The sequence below is a fragment of the Cydia splendana genome, chromosome 11 (assembly GCF_910591565.1).
Source record: "Cydia splendana chromosome 11, ilCydSple1.2, whole genome shotgun sequence".
Lineage (NCBI taxonomy): Eukaryota > Metazoa > Arthropoda > Insecta > Lepidoptera > Tortricidae > Cydia > Cydia splendana.
Genome location: NC_085970.1, coordinates 12325399 through 12342511, shown reverse-complemented (window position 1 = coordinate 12342511; position 17113 = coordinate 12325399). Strand labels below are relative to the sequence as shown.

The 17113-nt window shown below is 36.0% G+C and overlaps 1 protein-coding gene across 1 annotated transcript in view; it reads left to right on the top strand.

Moving 5' to 3' along the window:
• LOC134794892 (head-specific guanylate cyclase) overlaps positions 1-17113 on the top strand; it is a 123783-nt gene that overhangs the window by 95544 nt on the left and 11126 nt on the right. The window contains exons 8-10 of the mRNA XM_063766731.1: positions 7920-8099; positions 9772-9910; positions 13979-14145. Coding sequence (XP_063622801.1) covers positions 7920-8099; positions 9772-9910; positions 13979-14145 — 486 coding nt within the window. The remainder of the gene's footprint in view (positions 1-7919; positions 8100-9771; positions 9911-13978; positions 14146-17113) is intronic.

Below are 17113 nucleotides of genomic sequence, written 5' to 3'. Positions count from 1 at the left end.
TATCTCACCGCCGCCGCCACTCACCTGAGCACTCGAGCCTGAGGAAGGACCCCCGACGGGCCCGAAACATGTCGCCAATAGCGACTAAAAATTCAAGTGAGTGAAACCGTTGTTATACCGTATAAACAATTTATATTATAACTATAAACAGTCAAGCATCGTCAAAAGTTCAATCAACATATAAGCATCGTCATATTCAGAAATATGAGCCGTCCAATAACTCGCATTTAAAATAGTATTATACCTAACGTCGATTTTGGCGATTTTCGTCTTTCTTCTAGGTATAGTATCGTAATCCGTAATCCGTAATTGCTGAGGTCGCCGTCATCGCTTGAGACAATCGGTGTGAGAGGGCAAGCTCTTAAATTGTTTGAGAATTACTTGTCCAATCGAGAACAAGCGACAGTCATTGTTAAATATTGTAAATCAAACAAAACTTTGGAGTATTACAGATCCGAATTTGAGGCAGTAGATATTGGAGTTCCCCAGGGCAGCGTACTGGGCCCATTGTTATTTTTAATATATGTTAACGAACTTCCTAAAGTTGTAAATGAACTCTGTGTATTGTTTGCGGATGATGCCACAATACTTTTCTCAGGGGATAAGTCAGAAATACCTTTACTTGAACATAATATTAATTCTACGCTAAAAAAAGTTGTAGAGTGGCTCTCTAGTATCAATCTTAGTGTCAATGTTAACAAAACTAAGCTAATGCAGTTTAGAAGCTATAAATCAACTCCCATATCATTAAACATAAGCGAAGCCGGAGTGTCGGTACAAGAAGTAGAGAGTATTAGTTTTCTGGGAGTGACTATTGATACCCATTTAAGTTGGAAAGCTCACATTAAAAAGATTAACAGTAGCATTTCCAGCAACTGCTACGCTTTGTCAATATTATCCGCAACATGTTCAGAAAACATAGTTAGAAATGCCTATTTCGGGAATGTGTATCCATTATTAACATATGGTATCATTTACTGGGGAAACTCAGTCGATATACAGTCTACTTTTATTTTGCAGAAGAGATCTATACGCACCATATACCGCTTACATTACCAACATTCGCTTCGAAGTATTTTTAAAGAAAAGGGTCTTCTCACTCTTACCGGTATATATATCATGGAATTATGTCTATTTGTTCAAAATTACCCAGACTATTTTATGAAGAAAAACTCGTTAAGAGAGAATATAAGGACTCAATATAAATTTAATTTAATGCGTCCAATTGCTAACAATACAATGTATTAGAAGAGCACATTTTTAACAGCAATACGTGTATTTAATGAATTACCGAACGAATTAAAAATGTTGCAAGGTAATATTTTTAAGTATAGATTAAAGAATTGGCTGATTGGGAAAGTGTACTACAATCTTAAAGAATTTTTTGACGATGCATGTGGCAACAAAATGTAAATAATTTAGTTTATAAGTAGTTTTAAGAATTGTATTGTATGTTCGCAAAGGGCAGCTGTTGATACCATTTATTTGTAAAGATCATCTATATGTATACCTACACAGTGGACAATAAAAACTTTCTTATTCTTATTCTTATCGAAATCGATTAGGAGGACTATATCTTAGGGTGGTTCACGTTTGTATGGGAAAAATTCAAACTCTAGCTAGAAGAAACGGCACCCTCTCATTTTGTTACACTTGTTCTGTTGACTAAATATGCCAAGTTTTGTAATGTTATCTCAACTACAACGGGGTGCTCAAACACTTTGAAATTTTTCAAAGTTGTATGAAATCCAAAAAAATCAAGGTATTATTTTTTGAGTTTTATGTAAGTAGTAGTTTTCACATTATTTGAAAGTGTGATTTAAATGTTGTTTGGTGAAGAACCATTTTTATTTCTATTTTTTATGATTTTCTTAGTCGAAATTCTAAAAATCTTACTTTTGAAAAATTATAAAAAATAGAAATAAAAATGTTTTTCTACTTAAAAACTTATAAATCACATGTGCAAATAATGTGAAAACAGATACTTAAATAAAATTCTGAATAATAAATACTTGTTTGTTTTGGTTTTCATACAACATACAAAATTTTCAAAGTGGTTGAGCACCCCCTTGTAGTTGAGATAAAATTACGAAACTTGGTGTATTTTATCAGCATAACAAAATAAGGGGAAAATAAAAAAAAATGTTTTTTGAACCACCCTACGTATATCTGTTTAAATACTATTCAAAGTCAGATACTGATGAAATAACTACTGTGTCTAATAGTGCATTAATATGCAGATGTATTGATCTATGTGCTTAACACTTAAGGTCCATTGTTAGTGCAGGTTCGAGAATATTGTCTGAAATAACAGATGGCGTTGTGTGTTATTGCAGTGAAAAGTGTGCACAGAATATAGAGCGAAAGGAAATCAGGTCATAGCGCTACTGTTCAGCCTAGAATGAATGTTCTTAACTGGCGTTAAAAAATGCTCCGCTTACTACCAGACAGGCCGTTAGGTCATTTGCCACCAATTTGGTACAAGAAATAGCTGTTAGGTGCTTGTTTCTGCGGGTACGCTTCATTAAAAATGATTTTTTTAAATTCTATTTGTACAATTATTTATTTAAGAAGGTAAAATAATTATGAACCCTTTAAAGCGCAACAAAAGGCCGTTGACGCTAAATTTTATTGTTCTAATGATTATGGATTAAAAAAAAAATGGAAAACGACATTCAAAAGTTAAAAAGAAAAATATAAAAACGCTAATACCAAAAAAATAAGTTTTGGTAGGAAGAAACATAAGCTGTGGGTCCAAATAGAGTTTCTAGGAGATAAATCAATACTCACATTTTATCTCGTCAGAAAAATGATATGGTTTTAAAATCTTCCACTGATATCTTAAAAGAAAGTTCCGTATTTAGAAAACTGACTTTACGCATAGATAAATAAGTTAATAATGTAAGTATTCAGTAATTAAGTTTAATTGTTTGTATATGCTCCAGATCAGTAAGAGTTTAATGCCAACGCTTTTCTGACTCAATACACGGTGCACCGAGTACAAAAGTTGTTGACTGTCCTGTCAGGCAGCTAACCTACTAATTCTCCGTTCAACTCAATTCATGCGTGAAATTCAATATCCCGGTGTGTGGCACACCAGGAAGACAATTCTGTTTTAACAATTTGATATGGTTATGATCTTGTTTCGATACGACCTTGACCGTGAGCACCAATCAGAGAGCGGCTCACGCTGAACGTTGCTGACGAAATGCACTAGAATGCAATTACGAAGGCCTCCTAACCTAGTCGGTAGTGACTCTGCATACGAATCAGGAGGTCGTGGGTTCAAATCCTGGTAAAGGCATTTATTTATTTGTGTGTTTATCAGAAATATTTGTAACCTATGTTTTTTAGTATGGATAACTATATATTATAATATATATATCGTCATCTATTATCCACAACACAAGCCTTATGAAGCTTACTGTACTTAGTAGGACTAGGTCGATATGTTAGATTGTCTTAAAATATTTATTTATGTTATTAAAAGTCGCCTCATAAAGTATTTCGCTTGCACTTCTTGGTGATTTGCGCATGAGATGTCTGACTCAAGGTCTTATCAAAACGAGATGAAAACCATTTCAAATTATCAAAACTGAATCGGCATTCAACATGCAATATCGGTGCAATAACGCTGGACTTCGTTAGTTGCCGGCACTTTACTGTGTCAATAGTGGCGTGTTGGTCGTGTTGCTATTTTGGTTTAGCGTTTATTCGCCGACAATGCATAAAAAAATCCAAAAAGTGAACGCAAAACTTCAACAAATAATGTTACCTACATGTATTATCTTAAAGGCTACAACGGTTCAATATTACTTTGGTACTGGAGTGTTATTACCATAAAACTTGGGAGGTAAAATATAAATTATTAGGGGCATATTTTTTACTTACACCTACTTATAGAAAAAATATATAAAGAACCAATAATCATCTTCAATTTAAAATGATTAATGGGTTACTTAATTCATGTTTTGAAGCTTTTATTTATGGAGAAAATATTTATTCATTTTTAATATTTTGAGCATTTTAAAATGATATTCGTATTGGCTTTCTTCTAAATTGTAATATTTTGATAAATGTACGTGAAAGTCGGGATAAAAAAAATCTCAGGATTAACTTCCAAATACTTGTGTAAGCCCATAACAGTAATGTCGTTTGAAATGAAAAAGATTCCTTACGTAGAATAAATATAAAATTACAAAAATACGGCAAATCGCTCCCCTGTGCACACAAGTCGCTTCAAAATTGATAGAGAAACACGCACGATGCTCCTAAAAGCATTCTGTTTGCTCGGAACAAATAATTCCGGAATAGCAGAGAAAGATGTTAAACTCCGAGGCTCTCTCAGAACAACAGTGATGAACCAAAAGTCGTATGTGTGCGAATTTTATTCGCATATACGTCGTTTGAAAGAAAAGAGGAAGTATACTGAAGATTTACGTAGGTAAAAGCGTCAGAACTTGGGACAGAAAGCGAACGGAGAGCGTGTTCGAAAAGTCGATGCTCGAATGATAATTTAAAATTTTGAGTTCTGGAGATGACCATCTCGTATTGCTTCGTGCGATTTAGGTCCATTTTTTTTCCGTTCTAAAGATTATTCTGGTGGATGTTGGCGGTAACATCGAAAAATCAATAAACTTTGTCTGCCTCTCTGCCGCTCGAATATGAATATAAAATATGAGCGATAGAGAGGTAGTCGTGTATAACGATTTTAGATTTTTTGATGTTGGCGGTAGGTCCTTAGATCTAGGGTGTCATTTATTGTATTACCTACATAGAGACGCGTATTTAGTGAAACTTATAGATCTCTATTTCGTTTTTAACGTCTTATTCATTCTAGCTTTTTGCCTCTGCTTTCTCCGTGTAAAATATTACCGCTCCCAACCCCCATTTTATACCTTAAAATTATACTTTAATAAATTATAAGCTAATTGTATTTCATAATTTAAATTAACAGGATATAATATTCAGTTAATGCGTAACCAAGTGCAATAACTACTTTAATCAACAGGATTAGTAAAGGCAAGGTAAATAATTGTGGAATGCTCATAATATCAATTCAATACTGATATTATTGAGCTATGTTATATTCAATATCGAAAATTGGAACATAATCACACACGACTAAAAGCAAATTCCTCTAATCAGTAGGTAATTTATCAAAGTGGTTTGAAACCGCCTAATTTTGCATTAATTACCTAAGGGTCTCCCCAAATATGTCGACGCGCATTCGGCAAAATCCGAAAGGAAAAAGCTTTATGTCCGCGCAACAAGAGCGAAAAAGCCATCGACGCGTCGGCAGGCGCCGGCCGATGCGAGCCGAGTTGAACGACGACATTTTCACTCTTATTACGCAGACATACAGCTTTTTTCTATCGCATTTTGCCGAATGCGCGTCGACATATTTGGGGAGACCCTAAACATACAATATTAGTTAGTTACCAAGTAGCAAAATCTCTAATGAGACTTTGATAAGTTAATTATGATTAGGTACTCATATTCATTTATTAATAATATAATTACATGTTACATGTCAAAATTTAAACTGAATTAGATCAATTATTATTTACTAAATTAAATTAGACAAACGGGTGAACTTGCTAGTGTTAAAGTGTGTTTGTGTGTGTGTACGTGTTTGGCGATGTTAAATATGTATTGTGATGGTAGTGTGATTAATGGTAACATTCCATTTCTAACCGCAGTTGCACTACCGGTACTGAACGCGTCGCTGTCATTGTCAATTTCCATAGTAAAATTGACAGTAATGCAGCTGCGGTTAGAAATGGAATGTTACCCTAAAGAAAACAACGAACCTACAGATACAGATTCTATAGTTATTGGCAGCATAAAGATGACGTTCGGATATCAACTGTAGCTGCGTTACTCTTGGCGTCGTTGTTGCAGTCGCTGTATTGGTCTATTTCCTAGATAAAATGAGTGAGAGACGTCATCGCGGAATGTAGTTGATTTGACATCCGAACGTCACCTTAAGGAAGGTTATAGGGTCACAATATGCATACCAAGGTAGGTAAAGTCAAAAATAAAGGGCTACAAATATAATGACCACCAAAAAATACTTTGGTACCCTAAATAAAAAAATCATGCTTACCAAAAAAAATTACTGAACACCAAAAAAATAAGGCCTAAAAATACAAAAGTACCACCATTTTAATTACGACTGCACTTCAAATTGTATTCAAATACCAAATATATTGAATGATCACCAAAAATCATTAATATCACCAAATCTTGAAGACCAAATTAATGCGATATTTTCACCTAAATGGTGGTTACCATGATTACCAAAAAATTTATACATATTACCAAATAAAGTAAACTGATGCCAAAATTACTAGCCCCTCCCGCTCAACCCCCCGTAGCTCGCACCGCATAGGTACCTACCTAACCTAATCTACTTTTCTAGTAGCATTTCGTTATGCTACTAGAAAAGTAAGTTAAACTGCTATCAGTTAAGTGGGTTAGGTTAGGTTAGCACTGCGACCCTTACAGAAACGAAATGGTACTAGAAAAGTAGGTTAGGTTAAGTTTCAACTGCTACCCATACAGATACGAAACGCTACTAGAAAAGTGGGTTAGGTTAGGTTTGAACTGCGACCCATACAGAAACGAAATGCTCCTAGAAAAGTGGGTTAGGTTAGGTTTGAACTGCGACCCTTGCAGAAAAGAAATGGTACTAGAAAAGTGGGTTAGGTTAGGTTTGAACTGCGACCCTTACAGAAACAAAATGCTACTAGAAAAGTGGGTTAGGTTAGGTTAGAACTGGGACTGTTACAGAAATAAAATGCTACTAGAAAAAGGTGACGAAGTGGATTAATAAATTTAATAGGATAACGATATATTAAATATTTGCACATTTTTAATTAAAATGTGGTTACAATTTTTGTGATCATTTACTATTTTTGCGTTTACAATGACTATTTTGGAGTCATTTGCTTTAGTAGGATAGCAAGATTTAACAATTTGGTTATCATTTTACATTATAATGGAGTTTTAATTTTGGTAATCATTGACTATTTTTGGGTTAATAATGATTAGTTTAGTGTCATTTCCTTTAATAGGATAGTGAAATGTAATAAAATTGGTAATCATTTCACATTAAAATGGTGTTATAATTTTGGTGATCATTCATGATTTTAGGGTGGTAAAATAGATTTTTTTGGTATTAAATTTTACTAAATCTGGTGATCAGTTAAATAGCAGCCAAAATAAAGCATAAGGCTGTTTACAGCATGACCGTTAATTTACCTCTACTAAAATCATACATAATTATATTCTCCTATAAATTGCTGCTATTAACACCTTCTTCTCAGCTTCATTGTAACCAAACTAAAGTTAGTTCTTAAAGCCAACGTTACTAGTTACAAAGTGCTTGTGCTAAGCAGTTTTGGTAACGGGCGCGAACTCGCTATTCAACTGTAACTTAAACTCCCAAGTAAGTACTTTCCACGCTAGATTGAACTGGTAAGCAAAAGCCAACTTTCTGTGGCATAACTTGACTATGTGCTAGCAACTCCAATATAACAGCAAAACACCTTCCTATGCTGATTTGTGGAGATAATTAGATAAAGTTCGTTAGATAGAAAAACGAATCGAAAACACGAGAAATTTCGAGATATTTCGTCTACAGACGTAGTGCATAATTGTTTTCCATCGTATTTTCTCCGGGAAACGTTTGTATTTGTCATACTTCAGTCAACCTCAGTACTTTTTGTACCGAGACCATCTGAAATATCAAGACACGTTCGTAGGTTTCCGTGAAAATACGATGGAAAATAATTATGCACTAAATCTGCGCGCACGTCACGTACTGTTGCACGCCGTGTAGCGATGAGATAACCGGTTGAGGCCGTTGAGGAAGGGTTAAATTTGATTATTATAATGACTCTTTTCTTCCACAGGGCTTGGAAATAAAGGGTCAGATGGTGTTCTGCCCAGAATCCGACTCGCTCCTGTTCGTCGGCTCCCCCTTCCTAGATGGCCTGGAAGGCCTCACTGGACGCGGTCTCTTCATCTCTGACATTCCACTGCATGATGCCACGAGAGACGTGATCCTGGTTGGAGAACAGGCTAGAGCTCAGGTATTATAATTTGCATGGAACTGGTGTAACAGTTACGCGGGAGAATTTTATGGAGGAAAATATTACACAGCATGAACATGTGAAATAATTATCCACGTAGTTACGTCCCAGAAAATAGTTCATTTATTTTAAATTTTTCGACTCCACTTTAAAGTCTGACTTTGTGCGAAATAGTTGACCTTGTATCTTACATTGTGTCTCACTAAAAATACCGAGGTTATAAAACTATATTAATTATGATTACAATCCTAAATCCAGATTTTATATCAAAAAGAAAGCAAAGTATGAAAGGAAAATAAAGGATTAAAAAAAAGTATCAATGTTTCAAAAGTCTCAAAGGAAAGTATGAGTTTGAGTGATTCTATATCCCTTTTATAATATAAATAATAAAAATAATTTATTTACATACCTACAAGATACAATAATATAATTAATTAGTGACTCAAACAAATAATTATCATTAAAAAAATCAATTAACTGGTGCAAGTTGTAAATATTTAGATAGTTAAATGCATTGCATTGCATTGCTTAACAAGACGTGAAAAAGCGGACTGCTCGCTTAGAAGTTTTTAATGGCTGGAGGCCGAGAGGGACTCAGGAAGAAAATTATCAGTTTTAACGATGTACGATTTGAAAAATACAAAATTGCAAGTTTTTTGCTTACCTTAGTAATGTATTTCCGATATTCTGTGATAGGTTAAGTTTAAGAATTGAAAGGTCTCGGACAGACTAAAAAAAACATTGTAAGATTGCGCCGAGGTTTAAAAAAATATATAATTAGAAAATATACGACTTAGATCATGTTTTGACATACCTATTGGTGCCGCAGTTTATAAGTAAAATGACACCTGTTATATAAATACATAGCGTAGGGATTCGAAAGTAATTGTTTTGTCTCAAAATTATTTATTCGACAGGTAGATATAACAATGACTTAAACGCAGCCGGCAGCGTACGCCAAAGAAAGTATCTCAGATAAATTTTTGCTTTATTTCAAACCCATCATCAGCCCGACATCAGGCTTATAACTGCCACACAATCCCAAAACTTTTAAAAAATTGAGTGAATTTCAGTTAATCGGATTTATACCTCTATCCGGAGCGTCCGGTCCAGTGAATACCGATTAAACCCGCTCTCGGCCAGTAAAGTTGTCAAAGCTTTTTCTAGAGTCCACTTGTTGATCTGTTCCGGAGGACGCTTGATGCTCATGCCATGCCGAAACTTTTCGGCTCAATTTAATTAAAAAGAAAAAAGTAATTGGTGATAGGAAAAGAAATCGTAAAAATCTTTTACCATTAACTGGAGTTTTTAGATTTGTTATATTTCATGTGATATTTTATGTAAGTAGGTATATTCTGGTCTGCTGTAAATATTCGGAAGACGACCCAAAAATGAAATGGGAACAAGCACTGTGAAAGAGATATTTTTGTCTGATTTTATTAAATCATTTCATTTTGAATACATACCTATACTTATATTTATGTAGGTATTATTTGTATTTCTTCAAGTTCTCTGTTCTCTGAAAAAAATCTGAATTACAGTATTATACACTATGCTTATAGTCAAACAAATTCATCCATTCAATTCTCAACCGAATCTCTTACCTATTTGTAAATAACTTATTCATAGTTTTTATGAGTATAGTAGGTTCCTAATGAGAAATGTGTTACAGGATGGTCTTCGAAGAAGAATGGACAAGTTAAAGAACAGAATAGAAGAAGCAAGTAAAGCTGTAGACAAGGAGAGAGAGAAGAACGTCAGTCTTCTCCATTTGATATTTCCACCTCACATTGCAAAGAGACTGTGGTTAGGTAAGTAGAAAAACACACCCATCATCATATCAGCCCTTTATCGCCCACTGCTGAGCATAGGCCTCTCTTCTAGTACGCCACTTGTTCCGGTCCTGAGCTAATCTCATCCAGAAGTGACCCGCAATTTTCCGGATGTCGTCCACCCAACGAGCCAACGGACGCCAGGCGCTTCTTTCATTACACCCATAATTTGTAAAATTTAATTGAACCGAAAGTTTCATGGTTTCTTTATAACATCTTCAAGCTGCGCGAGGTTTTCGAACTCGGTCTTTTTTATCAAATTGAACAGTTTACACACTAGGGATCGAATGTTACTCAGTCGACACACAACACTAACGATATTTATTCGGTTTTTCAACCGACGATATTCGTTTCCGCTTACATTTACTAGCTAATAAAGTTTTAAAGCTGAAGTCAGAGATTGGATACCGGTATTTTTTGTATGGGAACGAAAACGGTACTTTTTCGTTCTTTGTTAATAATTTCTTTTCGAATTGGGCAATCTAATAATACGAAGTCGTTACCTAAAAACACAACTGTGTCCTACATTTCGAGTACCTATAAAGTAATTCGAAATATATGATTATTTCAACGTTTTTGCAAAAAACCGGTTTCGATCCCTGGCTTAAGTATACCTGATTAAGTCCCGATGAAGTAAATACCTCTAATAATATATACAAACAGTTACTATGTTTACGCCTCATATTCTTTTCTTAGTTTTGTTATACCGAGCACAGTACCTATTTATGGCAATGTTGATTTAGTGAAATACACCTCCCCTCTGTTAATGTGTTTTCAAGAGTGACACGCTCCTTGTGTATGTCTTTGGCAAGCCTATTGACTTATTATTTCGAGTGACTACCAGTCAACTCAAGTCACAGCGACCTAATTTCCTCGAACACAAAAGGGTCGTGTGTATTCCTTCATAAAGAGGTACAGTCGAGTTTAAAAATATCTTTACAAGCCAACGTTTCAGAAATAAATAAATTGTATTGTAAGAAATTTATGTTTGACATTGTACTGTGCAAGACATAGAAGGCTTTTTTATTTTCATTTTGAATTTCACGGGCCTATAAATCCCGGTCTTTTGATAGGCTTGCGTGGGAATAGACATCCAACACGCAGAGGCCCTTTGGAGAGCTTTAATGTCATGTAGAACGCCTGCTCGAACCCTTTCACAGGCGCAACAATAGACACCCATGAACCGGTCGCAGCAGGCATTGGGACTATTGTAGAAAAAGTGAACAGTATACCGGTTATGGATTGAAGTTTGGGTGGACAATGAAACTGGGCTATTGTAAAGAAGTATTTTCATTATTATTTATCATATACTGGTTTACTTGAGGCAAAAGTTTGACAAGCGGAGGGTATATTTAATCACAGGTGCGGTGTAAAATACAGATTGTATCATAAAAGTTACAGCCACAGGCGCGACCGTGGGTAGATAACTCAGTTGACGCCCTTTTGTGAGGGCTCGCTAATTAATTAAAATAATGTTATGCGGCATTACATATAAGCTTTATGAAAAAAAGCATCATCAAGCTTTATTATTCTAGAGGCGTTAGGTGTGTTTTAGAACTTTTTTGTTATTCATGTCAATATTTACATTCACTTTTGGTAACTGCAACTGAATATAACCCTTACTATACCTATAAAATACTTGACATAACCTTGGACCTCCTATTTATCACACTTATGAAACGTATTCCTCAGAATCATTACATTAGGTGCTGGCTCCAATTTCACCACGGTGACAGGTGCGACAATTGTAAAACATCACTGTTGCTGACGTCACAGGCATCCATGGGCTACGGTTACCGCTTACCATCGGTGCTAAGTGGTAACCGTAGCCCATGGATGCCTGTGACGTCAGCAACAGTGATTTTACAATTGTCGCACCTGTCACCGTGGTGAAATTGGGGCCGGGGCATACCCGTTCTGTTTTAAATGTTGAATGAAGGGTTAAATTAAAATCTCTGGAAGTCTGTCTCTTTTTGTTAAAATCAGTATTTTAGTCGGTTTTTGGAATGAGTAAACATAGGTATATTATGTACCTACAATGTTTAGAGCGAATAAAGTCTTTTATAGTACACTAAGATATTTTTGAGTACAAAATTGAGTTAGTCCACGTTGAAAGCATAGGCCTTTTATAACGTGTCGCTGAGTTATTATGTTCATTAGGTTCTCTTCAGTATCAAATAAGATACAGCTACCATATTAATAAACATACAATCAGACATATGGTTTAAAAATTTTGTTTTTATCAAAGGTCACCTATTGTCCTGCCAATAAGCTTTCACTGAAAAATCCCGGTTAAAACTATTTTTTCACTGAGGCGATACGGAAAACTAGTTTAACTAGGAAAAATTCGTTTTCGCTAAAAACGGACTTTTACGGTACCTACCTAACGTATACATCAGTCAATGCCTATTCTTATTGAATTTAATCGTTATTTTTTATTGATTCAAAAAAAATTACACAGCATTACAGCGGACTAATAGGTACACTGTGAAGTTTATAATAGACAGTATTTATACAAACAAGGTACATGATACAGTCTAGATAGGACAAACAGAACAAATGTGAGAAAGATATACAAATACAAGACAGAAGATTCACGCTTATCCATCGCGTCACAGAACTTCATACAGCCTTTACACAGATCCATCCAACTACCTACTTGCAAATAAATATATCCATGTTATGTTACTTGGGAGTAAGTGGCGAGGTCTAAGTTTCGTGTAAACTGGTGCTATGCTACAACAACACGTGGGTCCCTTGGCACCAATTTAGGCTACTTCCCGGCTCAATTTAATAACGCGAACTAATATAAATTGGTTTCGTAAGTTTGCCCCTGTTTATAGGCATCCCTGCGGTATAACACTAAAACATTCATCTTGTAGATATGTCGGTATTTGAATATTTTATGACAGATAATTATACTTAAATGATTTTGTGAAATCCGAGTAAGTATTTTAGCGTTTGCTTACAATGTTTACAAGTCACGTAAAAATATAATTGTCTCTAACATTTGTAAGATTTTTTTTGCGAAATATTTATAAATAAAAATTTAGCTACCAAGATTTTCTCAAGGACTAGAAAATGTCTCTCACAGTGAAAAATACGTATATATAAATAAAATACGCCGCCGAAAAACGTTACTTACATAAAAATATTTTCAGCAAAAAATATCTCATGATTCATGAATTTATTATTTCCACTAACGTGTGTAACATCTAAAAGAATGATATGAAATGAATGATGAAATGTTTTTCCCAGCCAAACTTCTGTTTAATAAATATTATGAAACGTTTCGTGTTTATGTCAGAAAAGCTGTATTGCTGTATCAATTAGTAAAGTTTGGTTCGTAGAGCCTAACCTTCTATCTTACTTAGCGTTAATCTCACTACGTGCTGTGGAGCTACTTTGCGTGATATCCGACATCGAAGAACATAGTTTGTACATGTTTAGTACAAGCTTTGTGTTATATTTTTGAACTCCGCTAGATAGTCTAGATACCGCACGCTACTATATGCACAACCCATAAGTTGATTCCCTCATGCCCGTCCCTTCCCACTTTGCCCATGCCAAAGAGAATAGAGTGTAGGTATAGAGACGATTGTCAAAGTAACTTTCGACAGAACATAAAATTGTTAGAACGCCATTTGACATTGATCCTTATTATTTCACTGATATGTGTTAACTTATTAAATATTAATATTAACGCAATCTACGCGACTATAGGCCAAAGGTATGGTGCAATCTTTTCGAGCGATGGCGCCATAACATTCAGCCTACTCTCGAATAGATAATGTTAATATTAATATTAACGTTAACACATATCAGTAAAAGAATAATGATCAAAGTCAAATGGCGTTCTGACAGTTTTAATCGTCTGTCGAAAGATTGCAGTAAAAAAACTGTAGCTACATAATACTCTCTATTTTTCTTTGCCCGTGCTTTCGATGCGTCGCAGCGCCCGCCCGATAGGTACTAACATTTAATGTGGTATAAATTTACTATAGGTATCTGTATACATTTTAGTGACATTCTATTTTTTTTCCCTAGGTGAAAAGATCGAAGCCAAGAGCCACGATGACGTAACAATGCTGTTCAGTGACATCGTCGGCTTCACCTCAATCTGCGCCACGGCCACGCCGATGATGGTCATCGATATGCTGGAGGACCTGTACACTGTGTTTGACGTCTTCTGTGAGGAGCTGGACGTTTACAAGGTCAGTTTAAAGCAAATGTTATATTCAATATATTAAAAACAGGTCAGTCACGTATTTTAAGTCGAAAAACGCCCGACATGTTTCACTCCGTACTGAGGAGCAGTCTGCGCCGCCGCCGGTCCGTCAGCGCAAGTTCCTGACGACAATCGCCTCGCTACGGAATGAAACATGTCGAGCGTTTTTCAACTTAAAATACGTGAGTGACCCGTTTTTACTATATACTAGTAGTTCGCCCCGAACTGAGAACTCGCGGTTTGCCAAAAATTATATAGAGCGATTGACTTTGTTGCACCTACTTACTCGTATAGTTCGACATAAAATAGTAGAAAATAATTTTCAAGAAAAAAAAAACTATTTCTATGGGGGCTGGTGAAAGATTATTGTGCATGGTCAAAGACGTGTCAAAGTAGATGGTGCACTATGTAGAAAAGGAGGTAAAACCACCCAATTTTCTAGTAGGTAGCACCTCGTTTCTGTAAGGGTCGCAGTTTTAGCCTCACGAACCCACTTCTCTGATAGCAGTTCGGTTCTGTGAGGATTGCAGTTCGAACCTAACCAAAACCACTTTTCTAGTAGCATTTCGTTTCTGTAAGGCTTGCAGTTCTAAGCTAACCTAACCCACTTAACAGCGCGTGCGGTGCGGTGTACGGGGGTTCGAGCGGGAGGGGCTAGTAAGTTTGGCATCATTATACTTTATACCTACATTTTATGGTCGCTAATCATAGTGGTTTATTTAGCTGAGGTATCAGTGGTTTTCCGGGTCAAGGTCCGAGTCCGGGTCCGAGTCCGGGTCCGGGTCCAAGTCCGGTTCCAGGTCCGGGTTCAGGTCCAGATAAGAGCCCGGATCCAGGTCAGGTCTGACTCCACGGCCAGCTCCGTCAAAATCGAAATTCGAAATCGCCAAACGTGTAGTCATTGAAGAGTTCTGTACTGGTCATCATCAGCAGTTCCACTTCATCAAATGCGACAGTTTTTAATGTAAATTCTTGATTTTCTGATGAAAATACACAAATCTCTATACGCATGCCTTTAAGATTTGAGGAGTTCCCTCGATTCCTCATGGATACCATACCATCATCAGACCTCGAGCTTGACAAAAGTGTGGCTTAAAAACTTAACTTACTTAACAAACATAACGAAGAGGACAAATCGCCAAACGTGAACTATGCTTCGTTGAAGAGTTCCGTTCTGATCATCATCAGCAGTTCCACTTCATCAAATGCGACAGTTTTTAATGTAAATGCTTGATTTTCTGATGAAAATACAAAAATCTCTATACGCATACCTTTAAGATTTAAGGAGTTCCTTCGATTCCTCGTGGATCCCATCATCAGAACTCGAGCTTGACAAAAATGTGTCTTAAAAACTTAACTTGCTTAACAAACATAACGAAGAGGACAAATCGCCAAACGTGAACTATGCTTCGTTGAAGAGTTCCGTTCTGATCATCATCAGCAGTTCCACTTCATCAAATGTCACTTTTTTGAATGTATATGCTTGATTTGTTGATAAAACACATAAATCACTATACGCCTTTAAGATTTGAGGAGTTCCCTCGATTCCTCATGGATCCCATCATCAGAACTGGGTTTTGACAAAAACGGGACTAATCTGTATGCATATACATACAATCAAAAAAATTATTTTCAACATCGGTCCAGATTACATACATATATACAGATATATGGAGTAACAAACATAAAAAAAATCACATTCGAATCTCCTCCTTTTGAGATTTGGAAGTCGGTTAATAAATGAGGGCGCCACTTTCTACGTAGTTGTCACATTTTTGACGTAAAATGCTTACACATGGCAATTTATAGTCTGTCAAGCCATTTCCGTCAGTAGAAAAATGCGGCTAAAAAATGTAGGCGCGAAGGCTGGGTAAGTAATATAAGACATAAGAACTTATACTATAATATTCATATTATATACGCTCATATTCTATACGTTTGTTTTGTATACCGTTCAAGGTGTATAACGAACGTTAGATATAACATCAAAATATCTTTTTTTGTTAAGTATAACGTTATTTAAGTATAATATCATTGTATATAACGATCATTATGTATAACGTTCATAATATCTCAGATTTATAATGTATATTACTCAATACATCTAACACCAAAATGCATAATGCTCGTATAGAATAACCTAACCTACTTTTCTGGCAGCAGTTTGTTTTCTGTAGGGGTCGCAGTTCTAACCTAACCTAACCTACTTTTCTGGCAGCAGTTTGTTTTCTGTAGGGGTCGCAGTTCTAACCTATCCTAGCCTACTTTTCTGGCAGCAGTTTGTTTTCTATAGGGGTCGCAGTTCTAACCTAACCTACTTTTCTGGCAGCAGTTTGTTTTTTGTAGGGGTCGCAGTTCTAACCTAACCTACTTTTCTGGCAGCAGTTTGTTTTCTGTAGGGGTCGCAGTTCTAACCTAACCTAACCTACTTTTCTGGCAGCAGTTTGTTTTCTGTAGGGGTCGCAGTTCTAACCTATCCTAGCCTACTTTTCTGGCAGCAGTTTGTTTTCTGTAGGGGTCGCAGTTCTAACCTAACCTACTTTTCTGGCAGCAGTTTGTTTTTTGTAGGGGTCGCAGTTCTAACCTAACCTAACCTACTTTTCTGGCAGCAGTTTGTTTTCCGTAGGGGTCGCAGTTCTAACCTAACCTAACCTACTTTTCTGGCAGCAGTTTGTTTTCTGTAGGAGTCGCAGTTCTAACCTAACCTACTTTTCTAGCAGCAATTTGTTTTCTGTAGGGGTCGCAGTTCTAACCTAACCTAACCTACTTTTCTGGCAGCAGTTTGTTTTCTGTAGGGGTCGCAGTTCTAACCTAACCTAAACTACTTTTCTGGCAGCAGTTCGTTTTCTGTAGGGGTCGCAGTTCTAATTTAACCTACTTTTCTAGCAGCAGTTTATTTTCTGTAGGGGTCGCAGTTCTAACCTAACCTAACCTACTTTTCTGGCAGCAGTTAG